This window comes from Tigriopus californicus, chromosome 11 (genome assembly GCF_007210705.1).
Source record: "Tigriopus californicus strain San Diego chromosome 11, Tcal_SD_v2.1, whole genome shotgun sequence".
Classification (NCBI taxonomy): Eukaryota; Metazoa; Arthropoda; class Copepoda; order Harpacticoida; family Harpacticidae; genus Tigriopus; species Tigriopus californicus.
Window position 1 is genome coordinate 13,046,250 of NC_081450.1, and position 18,590 is coordinate 13,064,839.

Consider the following 18,590-nt stretch of genomic DNA (forward strand, 5'->3'; position numbering starts at 1 on the left):
TTCCATATTCAAAATAAGATTTCTTAGAGGGCAATTTCTGAACTTATTTTTCTTGCTTCAGACAGCAAGCAGGTACAAATCCAAAAGGGTTTAGAAACTGTGATAGCTTAATATTTTATCCTTCTTCTACACAAGGCTTTTCTTTAAGTTTTGCTATAATATTGTTATTTCAAGTATTGACTATCTTTTTGCTACTTGCTAAAGTTTTTAATAAAGTTAAAAGTTAATATATTTCTCATATTTCTGAGCTTTATCTGATTAGCATAGCGCATACCATGTTGTCAGGTAAGGTTATTGGGTTTTAAAGATGCGCTTGATGCAGAAAAGTAGGGGAAACACTTCATTTTGATAAAGGTTGTTTAAAAAAGAATGATATGAAAGTTCTTACGTGCAGGTCTTCAAAATTTATTTTTAAAAATGTAAATGCTACGCTATTGCAAGTTTAATGACTTATCTTTTTGATGTTTAAATTGGTAGCCTACCAAAATAAAGTGTAGCGTCTTAATACCTTTATAAAAAGTACCGTGTACCTTGAATACCTTGTTCTTAACACTCAAAAAACATTTTTATCTTATTAACGTAGATGAACAATGCTTGTTCGACTTTGTAATCCTGAAGTTTCTCAAAATAATTTATCAAAATACTCAAAGCACAATCCAATTTATATTTTGGAAATTAAAACCACTAGTGGAGTGAATTGCCAATTTTTCTCAAAGGTTACTAGTTCTTACTGTTTACGTGTACTTTTGCGATTTACTTTTTGTATTGCAATCATTCCATTTCTTGGCTAACACAAAGTTAATGTAGAGAAATTAAATGATTTCTTGCCTACCCAATTTTAACATCTTTTTAAAAACTTACTTTTCTTTTGAACACCAGGTGCCCACTTTTTGGACACTCTTGGACACCCAGATGTCAGCCTGAATCCCAAAATTTCTCACCCTGTCTTTAGGAGACAAATGTACGTAATATTGGTGTTTTAATTGCATTGTAGTGACAAACAATTAAAGAAGAGATATCTGTTCCACATTTTCATCAATAAAGCATTTAAAATAACAACGGAGGAGCTGAAGTATTTTTATTTGTCAGACAGAACAATGCTTTTATTCTTAGGGATATGCTAGTTTGAACAATGAAGTCCACATTCTCTTCTTTCTCGGGCTCCTTCATTGTTTAATTTGCTTCCCTCTAATATTCGTAGGGAATACGTAGGCCTTGTTGATCCGGTAGCATCTTTCAAGTCAAACTTTGACAAATTCTTGAAAATCATTCCAGATCAACCCTACTTTCAAGGACTAGCTCGGTCTGGCAACTCAAATTCGTTGGTAGACCCAATATCATATAAAGACTGAAAGGTAATAGATAGACGAATTGTAACCTTTCATTTTAATAGTACTGGGGGTTACATTCCTGTAGCACTTAGAAAAGCCCGTGAAAAAACCAAACAAAAAAAATATCAGCTCAAGTAGTTGGCATATTTTATATTTGAAGATTGACAAACGATCACCAAGGAAACTGAGAACTTTAAATAAGATACGACGTAGTCTACTAACAATAGTGCGATCAACCTTTTATCTGACTTACCAAAATGATTGCTTCAGACCAGCCTTCACTGAGCTAATTTTATATTTTCAAATCGCCCAATTTGTTCATTTGCGATGGAAGATAGTACTGTAAGTTACCAATGCATTTGCATGAAATCTCTAGACAAATTAGTTCAAGCCAGTGTTCTTTTAGAACAAAAGCATTTCAAGTCTTAGCCAATACATTCACATTCAATTGATACTTATCTTCCAAATATATATCTTGTCCTTTCTCGACAGAAGGATAAGCGTAATTTGACAGAGTGCGAAACACTGGAACATCAACACAGGCTCCAAACGTCCATCGAGTGCAAAAACTTGGAAAGGCCAATCTTGTTTGACTCGTGGGAGAATTTTTAATGGCATCAATCAAAGCGAGGCATTCGATAATGATGGCTTTTATCATTGTATGGGAATGGTATTATCAATTTAAAGGTTTCCATAAACATCGAGGCGATGTTACTTTGGCCATAATCCCATGTATTGAACTCTCCCTCCTTGACAGTTTGCTAGATCTTTTGGTGGACCAATTTGAAAGGTCAGCCCGATGTGCATCTCTGTTCTTTGTGCTGATGCTAAGGTTCCCATGAACCCTCTTGAATTTGGGAAGTCTTCCCATTGGACCCTATCAATTGTACACTCGACTGGTTCTAGTTTCGTAGGGTAACTCATGAATCATGGAACACCCCATTGCTTTCTACACGTTTCCTAATATGACACTGACAAGAATGGCAGTTTGTTTAGGATTGGAAAAATTGTTTTTCAACGGTTTGCTCAAGTCTATACTTTGAATTTGGAATCAGGCATGGAAGTTTGCAATGGTAGAGCCACTAGATGTGAACAAAATTTCAGAAAAAAGATAACACTTCGAGTCCCTGGTTGGTGTTTTTTCCAAGTGTCGGGTGACAATGGAACAATTTCCATGTGGGTCCATGAACAGTCGGTGGAATTGGAATTGCTTCTTGCCAAGGAAAATTGAAAAGGAACATTGGGAGCGAGAGCGAATGAGATCAGCTCATGTCTTATTCACAGTTTATGAATGAGAAGTGTCGTTCCGAATATTGGGAACGGGTTTCTCCTTAAACGGGATGTATCTCACCTTGAGGGCACACTTTTTATGTCCACTTCAACACATTTCGCTTGATCGTGTCCTCGAGAATTTCGATCAAACTCTCTCAAATGGGATTTGTTCCATGTGGGATTTTTCGAATTCAATGAAGCCTTCCGACGTCCATTGAAGGAAGGGTGAAAGAGAGAGAGGGAGAGAGCTTTTTTTGACGCATTCCCTCAACTCAATCCCATTGTTCCACAACTCCGGGTGCTGTTAAGCTTATGCAAAGACCACAACTAGGAAGAACAAGAAGTTCCGATGGAGCAGAAGACTGTAGAGTGTACTGCCTTATCTCCGTCAAAAATCGCACCTTCGTTCTTTGTATACAATTCATATGAGCTGGCTGTAACGACAACCACCCACCGTTGTTCCAAAGACCTTCAGTGGTCCAATTCATTCTAAAAGCAAGCGTTTTGTTCCAGAATCAAACTTTTAAGGCTAAGTGTACGCATCAAGAATGGAGATGATGAGGTGTCTGAACCAGATGGGTGAAATAACCTCTCACTAGTCCAATGGCGAGGTGGGCTCTTTGCTTGCCATGTTGTTGTCGAGTCCCAAATACAGAATTCAGAAGGCAATAACCTGTCAAAATGGATACGCTCTCACTCTCTTTGTGTCGTCTCCCAAATATATATCCCACCGAGAATGAAATGAAGCTGGAATTTTGCCTTGAAATGGCCAAGTAGGGAAAATGGAAAAAAGCAGGAGTAGGACAGGGACGAGGGAAAAAAGTTGTTCCACAAGTTTCTTTTTTGTTCCTCCTCATGGTCTCTTTCTCGTCTCACTAGAGACAGCCTTCATCATCCATAAAGAATCTCGAAAGATTTCTTGATACAACAAGGGTTGAAAAGAAGAAAATGAGCGATAGAGAACTAACTCATGGCACTGTCGTAGTGCTTAAATGATGATTGATTAGGGACCAAAAGATGGAACAAGACGAAGATTTGGATGGTGAGGGATTGAAATTTCAACTCAGAAAGAATATACATCCTCATTATGAGTCCTGATGACACTCCTTTGTCAGGGAAATGGGAACAAAACATTAGTCCAAAGAGCTCACTGATCTGTCTTGGCATATTGTTCCCAATGAATAATAGACACAAAATCCAAAGTTCCCAACCAAGTTGATGGATTTCCGTTTGAAGAATCTATACAGAGAAATGATCACACGGAACAGAATTCGGGCGAAATTTGTCCCAAACCATCAATATTTCATTCTGACCAGGAGCAGCTTTGCGGTTTGTCCCATCCCGCGAATAGTAGGCAGTATAGGTATACTGTATATACTGTGCAGTGTGCAAAGCCATTTTCTCGTGTTCTCCATGTTTTCGACTTGGCTGAAAGCCCTTCTAATTATGCAGCCACGATCCGGAATGGAGATATACCGAATCCCCCTTCCCCTTCCTTTTCCTTCTGCTCTTGGTTCCCCGTTCGTTTCCTTACCTCATACTGACTTTACCTTGTCACTCCTTGCAATTTGAAAGTCAATACCTCCTCCTCAGTCAGCCAAACCTTGAGCTCAAACTCCAACCAGCTTCTACTGGTTCATTACCGAATGAGTTACGTTCTCATTCCGTGTTGTATTGAATCAGAAGAATGCTTCGGTCGACATGAAATGGACGGCCGGGGATTACTTTAGTTGGAACATCTTTAGCCAAGATGGAGAGACAAGAAGCTAGACTTGACAAGTATAATGTATGTTGTTTCAATAGAATTAAACTGATAGATGAAACTTTAAGATGTCAATGAAAGCCAATATTTGAAATGTGTCTCATCAAGGGCTCTTGGAAAAAGCGGTGTATATACCGTTATCTGTTTCCCACTCCTTTATGACTCAAACATGAAGAAAAAAGGAGCATTTCCTTCCAAATCTAGACGCTCCAAACAACCATCAAAAAAGACTTCAATTACCCTAGATCTCTCAAGGGTGGTCCTGCCGATGGCACAAACCAACGGGCAATGGCGCCACTTTTTCCACGGATCCAAGGTTCATCTAATCTTGGCTCATGGGGAACAACTCCAGACGATTTGCCCGTTGTAATAGGGAGAAAAAAGTAAGGTGGTCTTTGTCGTACTAACATTCAACCAAAGATCAAGAGAAAATAGCGACACCTGACGAGCTTACTTTGAACGATTTGTGTTGGAGGTACAGAATACTAAATCAGTAAGGAAAATGATAATGGCCGTGGCTTGCCTGCATGCAATCAAATTAAGAATATTGCAAACAAAATTCCGAATAAACCATTTTTCTCCATTTTCCATTATCTCCACCAGAGGGCACTTAAGATCGCCAAAACGTCGTCGAATTTGCAAGTTGCCCAATTATTGAGTTTTTTGGTGCCTTTTCAAGGATTATTCGCCTCCATTCATATATTTGCCCTCTAAAAACGTATTAGGATGATTGCAAATTACTACTTTTGGCGTTCTGTTCCAGGAAGAATGAGGTGCTTGATTTGTTGCCAGAGTGCAAACATGATCCTCCCTCGTCGTAATTGAGGGTACCACCACTCTTCCATCTAACCACCAACCATTAACAGCCGTGCCATTCATTCGATCTCGAACTAAACCATGTGCTCAAGGATCGAGTTGTGGCGCAAGAACGACAGGAAATGCAACAAGCTGCCAAAAAATCATCAAACAGTGACACGTCCAGGCCAAAACCCGACCCTGTTATCCGGAAAGATGACGAGAGAACCGGCAACCCCGGTTTTGGGTTTGAGGTCTTCACCGAGACGACGAAGAAGGCTGCTGCAGCACCACCATGACTGTGTTTCAAGTCGTGGCCTTTGGGGTGAACCAATGACATTCAACTGGAGCGTGGTGTTGGTGCTCATATCATTTTTGACAGGTGAGCTGATCTTGGCGCATTCGTTTTGCATTTAGAGCGTTTCCCCAAATGGTTGCATGGAATGGTTCATGTCACATTTTCACTTGGCAAACGAATCAAACGAGTCCGAGTAGAGAAAAACCTTCGATTTCTTTGGAACCACTGGCCTTAGGCATGGAATTGATTTCGACTTTCTAGTCTGGTTTGGTGGGAGAAAGAAATGGGGGAGGGTTTATTTGCATGCGTGCTGGTTTCACTTGGTTCCGTAATGGTTTGAATGGTTGCTCTATTCTCCCTATTCACGCAAAGGTCTCGTTCGAGTCAATAAGGCCGTGATTTGTCATTTGTCCCTTTGTTGTAACCAGCAGACTCTAACAACTTGGGTTCACAGACTGTAATTCATTCTAGATAAGACTAATAACATCCACTATATGAGAATTAATCCATATCTGTGGCTCCCAATTTAGCTCGATGTTCTAGAGCCCAAAGTCCTGAATGAACTCAATAGTTGGCTTCTGATTCCTATCTCAGGGTTGGAATACTTCTATGACTTGATAAGTACCAGAAGGGCTGAAGGTGGAAGAAGTAGGAAACACAAGGAGCATGGAACACGAGTTGGTGGCTGGAATCAAGACAGGAGCAAATAGGGGAGGCAAGGTGGAAAGACGGAAGGAAAGGTTAACCACGAGGGCGGCCAAACGCAGCATGAGTGGAAAATTAAATAAGAAAACGGAAAACTAATCTCGCACACCAACCAACACACACACACACACACCGAGCACCGACCTTTCTATACAGTAGTCCCCTGGAGTCAATTGGCTGATTGAATTATCCGTTGTACTTTGAGAATGCATTTCAAATTCATTTTGCTCGAGCCTACTGTATTACTACATACAGAGGAGCCAAGCAATATTATGGCCAACATCTGGTGGTGTTCGGGTGGTTGAAAGGGGCTTTTTGTTTAACGATTTTGATGTCGTAACTTTCGCTAACCAACCGCTCCGTGTGTCTGCCGTCCACTCAGTCGTGGCATTGTCATCAATTGCCAGCTTTATGCGATGAAGAGCCTATGGCTCATATTTTAATGCCATCTTGAGCCAGGTGGACGGAGGTGAGAGCTTACAACCAGTGCCTTGTAATCATTGTCCGTGAGTGATCACCCAATAGATCACGACAATGATTCCCGCCCCAAAATCGAGAGTTTCTTTTCGAGAAAAGAACTCGATGGGTTTGGCTCGATCAGTTGGTTGGTTGGTTGGTTGGCAATGGTTTTTTTGTCTGTGATCAGAGCACATTCAATTTGAGTAAACATACAGAAAGTCATCTTTCAAGTCTTTGTTTAGGCAGCAAGGATGCCAATTTAAGGATTTTAGGAATTGTTTGAAGAAGGTGGCATCATTGGAGGAGTATGGAGGATAAAAGGGCCGTATGATATGGAAATACATAGTGGGTGTCCAGTCACATTGGATCTCGATAAAAAAAAACCAGGAATTAGGCCTTGGAAATATTTCACTGGCTTGTTGCATTTGATGATTGATATCGGTGTTTTCTGCCAAACTATAATTTGAGGAACAGGTTCTATTGAGAATACAAAAAAATGACCAACCAATGAGAGAATGCAGGGCACAAAATGATTTGTAAGGATAGAATTTTATACGCTTTGTTCTCTTTTGAGCTGGACGAGATTTTTAATGTTCGAGACTGCATCGAGGAGAACAAAAATGTGTGAAAAACTATTGTCAGTCTGATGACTCATTATCAGATTTCAAAGGGAAATCCTTGTCAGGACAAAAAGCCCAGCGATTGTTGGCAAATATGGTATATTGGTGTTACATCGTCAGTAAGCATGTGTTTGTTCATGCTTGCAATATCTGACTTATGGTATAAGTTTATGTTTGCCCGTAGAAAACGAGACGATTCCATGTGCTCCGACAAAAAGTCTATTGATCTTTCAGAATGTACAACGCTTCAATTGGAGGCTGTTTTAGTGCCCCAATTTCGTTTCCGAGGTCAAAATGCCACATTGCTGTGTAAATATGAGCTCGATCCCAATGAGTATTTGTTCTCCCTCAAATGGTACAAAGAGGAAACGGAATTCTATCGGTACACACCACCCGATCAATCCACGCAACCTCTCATCAACCACAGACCCGACGACCTTTACTACGTGAAAGACAGCGGATCTGGGCATGACCGGGCCATGCCCAAAGGCAATGTCCAGACTTGGCGAGTACCTGGCATCAAAATAGATGTACGTATTTCCATGAATTTGCTAATTATGGCGCCTAGGACCCGTTCAAAAACCTTTGGTTTGCCCTTTACAGCTGACAGAATCCACTCCGCAAAAAGTGGAACTGAAACGCGTGAGCTTCAAATCCACGGGGATGTACCGTTGTGAGGTCACTACCATTGTTCATAACTCCCGTGGGGGCTTTGGGGGCTATCCGGTGCCTCGAGGCTTTCACATGAAAGAGTCGGTCAATCGGATGACCGTTGTTGGTAAGTGCTTGAGGCCTAGTTTTCAATTCTATGACCTTCCATCGTAAGACGTTCATACTTGGAACAAAAATCAACCCTAATGTTCATACTCCATTCAGAGCTTCCTTCAGCATTACCAAGGATCACAGGAGGTGAATTGGATCCAATTGAAAAGAGCATCATAGTGTATCAACCGGGTGACATGCTCAATCTTACTTGCATCTCTGCCCCATCCAACCCACCCGCCGAACTTGAGTGGCGAATCAATGGAAGATCCGTGAGTTCTCTGACATAGGTCTTTTTGTTTAACTAATCATAGGTTATAAGCACGCACGAGTTACTCCACCAAGGCAAAACATTGTTCGTAATCCTCATTGGAGAAAACACACGTGGCCATTTCCAAGGCCACGGCCATAAACTTTTGAAGAACTGGGAAGAAGAAAGCGAAGAGCTCCTTGTTACCACTGGTCAGGACCTCATTGCAGTTGAAGACCTGCAATGGTTGAGAGAAATTGAATGATAATATTAATAATAGTTATGAGATGAGTGGTTTGAGGACATAAGTGAGAGTTATTCTACCGTGACTCGGAGGCTTAGGTCACCATCGTTGTCAATGAGATCAGTAGTGGAATCGATGTCAATTAGACCAACTGATGGATCAGGGACCTTAAAGGATGCAGTGCTGATTCGGCAGAAGGCTAGATGTAGAATGATTTTATTAGCATGACGGCTGAAATGAGTGTTTTTAATCGTAAAAGGCAAATTCTTACCTTCGTCGTCGACTTCAATGCCAGTTACTTTGACGTCCAATCCTTCGAGTCCCTTAGGCTACAACGTTTAGTAGAATTAAACAAAAGTTCCGTTCATATCGGCTCAAATTAAAAAAAAATCTGCTTTCAACTACAATTTTTACAATAAAATTCACTAATAATCACTTCAATTTACCGCTCATATGGTCTTGGAACCACCGTGTCCAAAAACCAAGCTGAGTTTTGGTTTGTTTTTCTCCGTTGTTTTCTATCCATTACAATGACTGTAATCTTGTCGTTCTCAACGAAGGTTTTATATACAATTTTTATACTAAGTCAACATAACAACTTTGATTCCTTTGGTTCCGAGGGTTCAAAAAGGACTTCAAGTAAGGTTATGATTTTCCTGAAAGCAAATTACATCCTAGAACAACCGTGCGAGACTTACATCTCGTTTCTTCATGATTTTCGTTTCTAATTTTTACTCTCATATCAGATTTCAAAAGGTCCCAATGTATCCTGACTCATCAATCAATAACTTCATGAATTTGCAGGTGTGTCGAAAATGTAATTGCAGGATGTAATTTTCAATATAACATTGTGCCGGAATCAGATAATGTAGTATGGACTAGTTTGTGCTTTGGAGGTGTCTGGCTAGTATTTGTATTCTATCCCACTTTCCCTGTCCAATAGCCCTTGGTCTCCTTCCTTCCTCCTTCATTCCTATATGGAACGCAAGTTCGTACCTCTTGCTGCTCTTCTTTTATGACCTTTTTAAGGGCCTTGGACAAGATTTCCCTGTCGACCACTTCCATCCACTTGGTCCAGGTCTCCGCGGCACTCTCTGAGCTCACATTTAAAGGTATTTCAGACTGCGAGCACGGGATGGTTCCATCAGGAATGAAATCACAGGCAGGGAAGCCATTTGTCTGCAACAAATGAACACCAATTTCCTTTTACAACTCCGGGCTATCTTGGAACGAGGATTGGCCATATTTAGGGTGGGACACGCTCGTCAAATGGGGAACGCTTCCACGGATCTCGTTCATCGCATCGCTCAGATTAGAACTAGTGACTTGACAGGGTATTTTTTCGTGCCAACAAGAAAACATTTGTGAAGGTGGTCAGCTGACAGATGGCCTGGAATATTCTGAATGAGACAAACAAACAGCAATACGAACCATCAAGTAGCAGAGAGAGAAAATGAAGGATACTTTTTGGTTCACCATCTTGATCTGAGGAGTGCTTTTGGGGTTTGATGGTCTGATGACAAATCTATACTGGCTTTTGCACGTCGTCTCGAGACCAAATAACAATTGAATGCGTGCATCTGTGTACGAATGAAAACCAGATTTATTATGTAACTGCCGCTGTTCAAGAGACATAATTAGAACCATGACACCCAGATTGGTTTAGCTTCTAGCTATGCTAAAACTGGTATTGTTGGTTCAGAACGCCTCCATAATTTTAGTTCGGCCACTTCCAGGAAGTCGGCGATCTCAGGTTCGTTCTTTTTACTTTGAACTGGATAAACTGGTTGTAAATTGAGCTTGGATGTCGGCGTCAAAAATGGTTGGTATCCTGGTTTTGGCCCTATCGATCTCGTACACCCTTTTCAAGGTCTGAGGACGTAGATGATCCCTCCAATTTGTCCATGTGTAGTTCCAGTACTTTGGATCAGCGTCATTATCGTAAGGAGTGTTGACGCCTTTAATGGCAGAGTCTTGAAAAGCCAAAGCGATCTTACGGAGGTCATTGAGGATCTGCGGAAATTCTTCCGCTAAGTTGTTTCTTTCACATGGATCACGCACAATGTTGAAGAGGCAATATTCATTCAATGCGTCACACTTCTTGATGTCGTTCGTCAATGGACAAAGCACCTCGGATTTTTTGCGTAGTCGAAGTATTTTCTTTTTGGAGGGAGGACCATAACCAATAGATTTTAGGGCTTGAGCAGTGGGACTGGAGAGGATTGCATTGAGATTATACTCTTTAGAATCATTGCGACCAGAGTCCCCAAACCACTCGGTGTATCGTGCTCCGCTAAACGGAGATCCTACAATCACATTAAAGAATGATTGATTATAAGCATAGTTTCTCGAATACATCAGAGTTGTTGGTGCCACAAATAACTTTTGTATCAGACATCAGTTGGCAAAGCATCTAAATGACAATGCAATAACAAGTTAAAATCGACATTGCTTTTTTAATTTTTTTTATACTTCTTCAAATTGACATTGATTTAATGCATTAAGTCACCAAGTCGACATTTTTTGGAAGTCACTATTTGATTTAGATTTATGTTTGCTAATTGATTGAAGCTAATCCAACCAGATTATCCTGTTGTTTCGATATTTTTTAATCGAACCATTTATACCTAAAATGTTTTATTTTTGTGACCAATACAGAAAGTGACAGTCAATGTAAGAAAATGTTGCGTTTAGGTCCTTAGAACAAACTTTGAAAGGGGTTTGCCTTTTAGCTTGCTTGATATTATTTGTACCAACTTTTAATCGTGTAAATCACATTAAGTAGTTCCTTATTAGTTTCTTGATACTGAATGTATTTTAGCAAATTAATAAAGTTATCTCGGCATTTGCCTTTTGGTGCAATTTGACCCTGAAAAAGTTTCTATTCTTAACATTCTTCGATACATGAATGGCTTTTCAAACCCCAACTTTTATCTCAATGCGGTAAATAGAAATGGGCATGTTGTTGTTGTTTATTTTGGGACTCACAGGGATAGAAGGGAACAAAGCAAACTAAAAACCATGTTAAAATTAAGGCGAGAGCCCCAGTCTTCCCATAAACAAAACGGTTTGTTTTAGTGAGGAGACCTACTGGCTAGTGATGAAGACTTTCATCACTATCTTTGACATATTTGTTATCTTTGATATGATACTGCTTAATACCATAAAGGTAAACTTTAGCTATCAAATTCTAATCATGACACCCAAATACAATTTTCAAAAGATACCTAAATCATGAAGACCACCCACCAACACTATTCATCAGCATATATTACCGTAATTGAGCTTCCAATCTTTGTGACGAACGGCCACGAACAGTCTGGAAGTCGGAGATCCATGGAACACGGTCGTCCTCGGGGACGGGTCTCCTTTTGATATTGTTTGCCAAACATTCATCCCATCAATTTTTGGGATCGACAAATCGTGCCCTGAGTAAAATCATCATGTTTATGGGCAACTATCATTTCAAAACTCACTCAAACCTGAAGCTGCCGAGAGTAAGGTTGGCAATAGATCTTGAATAGCAATAAGATCCCTGGATACTCGCTTAGGCTTGGAAATCAATGGGCTCCAAATAGCTGCCACACCTCGGACTCCACCCTCAAACAAATTTCCTTTCATCTACCAGAAATCGCATGCTGCATGTTCTAGGAAGTCGCTCTGAAGATGACGAGTTGTATGACAATGATCGAATCAACTCACCCCTCTGAGCGGAAAATTAGAACCATCGCTGAAATCGTAACCCTCACTGGCCCCACCATTGTCCGTGCTAAATATGATGATCGAGTTCTCGAGCATGTTCTTTTCTTTCAGTTTCTTTACGATCTTTCCAACGGACTGATCAAGAGCATAAACTCCCGCTGTAAAGGAATGCACAGCTTGACCCTAAATCCTTTTCCTTAACGTTAAAGAGTGCATTCTTTGACATCCACTTATGGTTAAGTTTGCCGTTTTGAAAAGGCTTAAGTTCATAGAGTTCTTTCATTTAACGTTTCACGATACATTTTTCAAACAGAGAGAACATCCTTGTGTGGTGCATTGTCAAATAATATTCCGCTTTACTAAAATGTAGCACAATTGCAGCCTCAATAAGAGAAGTTTATGACCATCATAATTTCATCACCGATATCTTTGCTGCACCATTTTTGGGTTTCAACCACTGTATCTTTAAATTGCGCCACCTTCAATCGCACTTTATGCCGTATGAATAACTGTATTCACTTTTAACGATGCACGTTATGAACATGATAAATTCCAGAGCCTTACCCGCCAATTCGTGTCGGTAAGGGAAATCTTTGGTTTTTAAGTGATGAAATCGTTTGAGAAGTAAGTTTGGCGCTTGAACAGGACCATGAGGGGCCATGTGCGAAACCAATAGAAAAAGAGGATCAGATTGATCGTGATCCTCTATAATCTTGAGAGACTCTGCGGTGAACGTATCCGTGGCATAATCTCCATCATACTCCCAAGCCACTCGCATTCCATCGCGAAAATCAAAGCCCTAGATATTGTCCAATGAGCCACTTTTTACACAATTACACAAGGCCAACTAAACAATCTAGATTTGACTAAGCTTTTTTTGTGATTAAATGTGTTACCCGCTAATCAATTAGAAGCGACGGTCTTACCATTGAAATATTCGGCCGACAAGTCATTCGCTTCGAAAAGTAGTTGGTCATGCCGTTCCATATTCCGAGATGAGATTGAAACCCACGAAATGTGGGCGTGTATGCTTGTCTGAAGCTTCCCAAGTGCCATTTGCCCACCAATCTTGAGACGTAACCCAGGCTTGACCCGAGATACTCGGGCAAGGTTCGGAATTGGAGGGGCAACCCGAAGGGCGTCATATGACCGATTAGACAATTCTGAAGGCCAATGTGGATCGGTTGAAGTCCAGTCATGAGAGCTCCCCGACTAGGGGAGCACACGTGGTTGACATAGAATTGGTTGAGGATCACTCCACTGAAGGCCAGGGCGTCGATATTTGGTGTGGGGATTTGATTGGAACCATGGAAGCCCACATCGTTCCAGCCCTGAGAAACGGCTGTTTACATGGATCATGGATCAAGGGTTGGTTTGACAAATGTATTTTACTCACCAGGTCGTCAGCTAGAATGTAAATAATGTGAGGTGGTTTATGGAGCGAGATGCTGCTGCTTGGCCGTAAACTTGGCCCACAGAATAATAAGGCCAGAATAAGGCCAAGAAAGATCATCTTTCTGAGCCTTCTGAGGCATGACCGGATCCGCAATTTAAACAGAATATTGCTTGAATACAGTAACTGAACGGTGGTACAATGATAAGAGTGAACAAGTGAACTTATCGGTGTTATGGGGGTGATTGATGATTTACTCTGCTTTTACAGGTGCCCGATCAATACGTTTTGGATCGACACTTGATTGATCGTAATCGCGGGCTGTTCTCCTCGGTGATCAGCCTTTTGATGCCTCTTAGTGAGACTCATTTCACTCCTAACGGTGAATTGAGAGTCAAATGCCGCGGAACGATAGCAGCAGAGTTCTGGGAGAATGATGTCGAAAATGTCTTTACGGATCGAACCAAAAAGGACAGGATGGTTCGGGTGCTTGAAGTGCAAGAGAGCCAATGGCCAGGTAAGACATTTTCATTCGGTCACTCACCCTCATATTCTAAACGAATGAAAAGAAAGGAAGACGATGTTTACAAGTATGTTATATTTCTTTTTCAAAACAAAACCAGCCCAGTTTGAATTCAGATACCAATTCGAGAGATTTCAACACAATTATTGAAACTTGCAGTGTATTTGGCTTTGATTCACAGCCCATGATTGAAGTTTGCTTCGATTATTCAAACTTTACCTATTTCATTTCAACTATCGCTTTTTGAATTAATTGGGCAGCTTCATAACAAAAAATGGGCATATTTCTAGCTAACAACAAAAAATATTTCAATTTGATTTATTTAATCGGTACAATCAATTTGAAAAGAGGAGTAGTTGGGAATAAAATGGAATAGTCCGTCACAAGAGGCTATAACTGGAAGCGAGATTTTAAGTCATGCCATTTCTGCCCGTTAGCTTTATAAAACCTAAGTTTTAGCATATACTTCAATATGTCATTCATTATGATATCAAGTCCTTTTCTTCTTGTTCAAGTCGTTGATGATCATGCCATGTGTATTTCAATAACCGTTGTAATTACTGTATTGCTCTTTGTAACGATATTCTGTTCATTTACAGCTTCAGGCAAGGGGATCAACCCGTGTTTGGCCTTGATGTTGTTTGGAATGTCAGTGGTGTACCTAATGGAAAGCATTCGAACGGTCGGTTGATCGTGAATGAATCGATGTTGAAAGAAAAGCGAATCATGATAGTATTTTATAAATATGAGTCCGCTTTTTCTCGTTGTTATGACCTAAAACATCAATTATATCAACCATACGAGAGTGATTGAAATAAATTACAATAATATTGGAACCAACAAGTCACATATATTTGATTACCAAGTCTCTTGAAAGACAACATCCTTTTATAAATGAAACCACGTGGCCGCAGCGTGATCGCAGCCATGACCTCAGCTGCAGGCCCAACCATTGGTTCCTTTGATAAACCATAATTGACTAAAATATACTCATTTTATGAGAAAGAACCTGATTAAACAATTAGACCGATTTTCAGGAAAGTTTAGCAAAACTGAGGGAAAAGAATTTGGCCAACGGACAGTCCAGCTTCAACGCCATAAAGTTGTTCTTCTTGGGAAGAAAACAACTTCAATTTTTGACATCATAACAGTCACCAAAGAAGAGTTGGATTAAGAATTCAAATAATTTGATCACATTTTCACCGAACATTTTACAAGAAGCAATCCATCTAGTGCATAATCATCCTGACCCACACTCCTCCTACAAGGGTAATCGCTATACCATGTTCAAAGTCATCTGCGCCTGGTTATGTTTGGTCGGGATAACCGAATCCGTGCCCCAACCTTGTGACAAGATCTACACGCTACAAAGACCTGGATCCACACTCTGCCATTTAACCTTGGGACCCGAAACCGACGCTTACTTCTTCGAAGACGCTCATGAAAAGATATCCCACAAGTCTTTTTGGACACGTGCGTGGGAGGTGAAGGAAGAGTGCCCTGAGCAGGCCGATGAATTGATCAAAGGCCTCAAATATATCTGGCGTGGAAATGCTCCCAAATGGGTGGAGATGTACGCGAATGGAGACCAGCGTGTTCTTCCATTACTTCTACATCTGTGGCGTAGTTGGAGTGAGAATAGAGACATTCATTCCATTATCAATGAATGCTCCGTTCTCATTGGGTCGGAGCTACACATAGATATATTGATATCAGAGTTCCTTGCTTGAGGTTGGTTTGTCTTGCCATCAATAAAACAATTGTGAACTGTCATTCATCTTCGTCTGCTTCAATATATTTATATGGGCACTTACAGGATAGCTCATAACAATTAGCCCAACCCAGGACATTAATTTTAGATGAGCCAAAAGCCAACTATTTTTCACTGTAATAAATAAAATTGGACATGCTGGTAAATGAGATTGTTGATAATTATCAAGAAAAATTTGCCCTAATATCTGGGAATGAAAAATGCTGAATTTCCCCGTCCTTCCAATTATTGCAAGCCCAATTTCAGGTCGGGCAAATGTTACAGTTTGAGCATTGATCAACTAAATAGAAGAACGCAGACGTCAAACTCCGTAGCAATCTCTGCAAACGTATGTTAGGGGATTAAGGTCACTTATTTCGAGGAATAATTCATTTTGGTTGAAACGTAAAATTTTGCATTAACCAATCTGATTGTCCATGACACAGTGTTTTCATCAATACTAGTCCTAATTTTCGGTTTGATATTGATGGTTTTTTTGGAATCTTGTATCTGTTCCAGGCAAATATCCATTTGAAATTCGGACCCCAGGTCACTTTCATTTGGATTTCAAAATCAGGATCAATCAAACACATGAGTAGACCCTTTCAAATCGTAGAACATAAATGGGCACAGAATGAATTATTTGGTAAATAATTAATTGTAAAAACTCATTCGCTTCGAATAGATTTGTCAACTGGATCAAATTTATGTTCGGAGGTGGCCAAAAACCGAAAAAATGATTTGGTTACCGATAGACCATTGGAATCACAATGGTCTATGGTTTATCCCACTCTATTATTTGAAGACATAATATAAACTTTTTTACCTAGATAATGTTAATAAAAAATTCGTTTAACTACTTTTTGCCGGTATATTTGTTTTCTCTTTTTTTGCGGACGGGAATCGCTGCTGGTATTGGAATCCCAGTAGTTCAGAGTTTGTTTTATTAAAAGCAGTTATCAAATACCTCGTCAGGATTGTGCACTTTGCGAAGTTGCTGTCAATTTTGCGACGCCCAATATCTATCTCCTTTTTGAACTTGGGAGTTTCTAAGAGTCCTAACATCCTCAAAGGAAGCATCTCATCTTATGGGCACGATTGGTTTTCCTTTTTACCTTCAATCAAACCAAAAATCAATTTACATTGGGCATTACAGTGATCTTTTATTCATTTGCAGTCTCAGGTAGTAGGATCAGCTTATCAATAGGTCTAATGTTGGTTGGAATGTCAGTGATGTACCTAATTCAATACATTCGGAGAATTGTTTGAATTTTCTAAAAGAGGGCAAATCTTGAGAGTATGATTTAGCATTTTCTATTTACACATCAAACATATGACCCGTGCCAGACCTTTACTACATTTTCCAGTCATTTTGAGAGAACTGCATTGCTTGTGGCAAAACATAATTAACTTGTGGATTGTTTTCAAGGTTGAGTGATTCAAAAATTTTTGAAGATCCGTCAAGAGCGTAGATGTGAGGTTATTGCATTCTGGGTCGTGCGCCTGGCAACTAACAATGAGGGAAGAAAATGGTTAGAAATTCAAAAAACTGATGCAGGTCGCATATACAATGGCTCAAGGTTCTGCATCACACGATCATTATCCAAATCGTTAAAATATGTTATGAATAACAAAACGGATTCCCCTCAATGGGATCTATGCAACACTATACACATTTGGGGATTGAACCACGTGGTCGTAGCCAGGAAATCAGCTGCAGCCCAAACCATTTATTCAATTGATAAACCATATTAGACTAAGATATCCTCATTTTATGAGAAAGAACCTGATTAAACAATTAGACCGATTTTCAGGAAAGTTTAGCAAAACTGAGGGAAAAGAATTTGGCCAACGGACAGTCCAGCTTCAACGCCATAAAGTTGTTCTTCTTGGGAAGAAAACAACTTCAATTTTTGACATCGTAACAGTCACCAAAGAAGAGTTGGATTAAGAATTCAAATAATTTGATCACATTTTCACCGAACATTTTACAAGAAGCAATCCATCTAGTGCATAATCATCCTGACCCACACTCCTCCTACAAGGGTAATCGCTATACCATGTTCAAAGTCATCTGCGCCTGGTTATGTTTGGTCGGGATAACCGAATCCGTGCCCCAACCTTGTGACAAGATCTACACGCTACAAAGACCTGGATCCACACTCTGCCATTTAACCTTGGGACCCGAAACCGACGCTTACTTCTTCGAAGACGCTCATGAAAAGATATCCCACAAGTCTTTTTGGACACGTGCGTGGGAGGTGAAGGAAGAGTGCCCTGAGCAGGCCGATGAATTGATCAAAGGCCTCAAATATATCTGGCGTGGAAATGCTCCCAAATGGGTGGAGATGTACGCGAATGGAGACCAGCGTGTTCTTCCATTACTTCTACATCTGTGGCGTAGTTGGAGTGAGAATAGAGACATTCATTCCATTATCAATGAATGCTCCGTTCTCATTGGGTCGGAGCTACACATAGATATATTGATATCAGAGTTCCTTGCTTGAGGTTGGTTTGTCTTGCCATCAATAAAACAATTGTGAACTGTCATTCATCTTCGTCTGCTTCAATATATTTATATGGGCACTTATGGGCACTTCATTTATTGGCAATGGACAATTATCCCAACCCAGGACATTTTCAATGGTATTTTTCGTCCAACGACAATTGAAAAAAATTCCTGTCCCCACATTTATTTCTAGGAATAATTCATTTTGGTTGAAA

The 18,590-nt window shown here is 40.2% G+C and overlaps 3 protein-coding genes across 3 annotated transcripts in view; 1 reads left to right on the forward strand and 2 right to left on the reverse strand.

Moving 5' to 3' along the window:
- Positions 1 to 14,959, forward strand: part of LOC131889932 (uncharacterized) — a 17,719-nt gene extending 2,760 nt beyond the window's left edge. The window contains exons 2-7 of the mRNA XM_059239161.1: positions 5,129 to 5,542; positions 7,477 to 7,772; positions 7,846 to 8,020; positions 8,119 to 8,276; positions 13,864 to 14,110; positions 14,716 to 14,959. Coding sequence (XP_059095144.1) covers positions 5,263 to 5,542; positions 7,477 to 7,772; positions 7,846 to 8,020; positions 8,119 to 8,276; positions 13,864 to 14,110; positions 14,716 to 14,807 — 1,248 coding nt within the window. The 5' untranslated portion in view covers positions 5,129 to 5,262 and the 3' untranslated portion in view covers positions 14,808 to 14,959. The remainder of the gene's footprint in view (positions 1 to 5,128; positions 5,543 to 7,476; positions 7,773 to 7,845; positions 8,021 to 8,118; positions 8,277 to 13,863; positions 14,111 to 14,715) is intronic.
- LOC131889939 (uncharacterized) lies at positions 8,282 to 10,090 on the reverse strand. The gene is made up of 5 exons (XM_059239171.1): positions 9,930 to 10,090; positions 9,495 to 9,677; positions 8,770 to 8,827; positions 8,579 to 8,697; positions 8,282 to 8,492 (listed from the first exon to the last, which is right to left on the reverse strand). Exons 1-5 carry the CDS (start codon positions 9,975 to 9,977, stop codon positions 8,337 to 8,339), a joined length of 564 nt encoding a protein of 187 aa, XP_059095154.1. The 5' UTR covers positions 9,978 to 10,090; the 3' UTR covers positions 8,282 to 8,336.
- LOC131889930 (arylsulfatase B-like) lies at positions 10,084 to 13,865 on the reverse strand. Its single transcript, XM_059239158.1, has 7 exons — positions 13,597 to 13,865; positions 13,127 to 13,531; positions 12,765 to 12,999; positions 12,201 to 12,358; positions 11,981 to 12,119; positions 11,774 to 11,926; positions 10,084 to 10,804 (listed from the first exon to the last, which is right to left on the reverse strand). The coding sequence occupies exons 1-7, from the start codon at positions 13,711 to 13,713 to the stop codon at positions 10,263 to 10,265; spliced, it is 1,749 nt and encodes a 582-aa protein (XP_059095141.1). The 5' UTR covers positions 13,714 to 13,865; the 3' UTR covers positions 10,084 to 10,262.
- Positions 14,960 to 18,590: the final 3,631 nt, after the last annotated feature.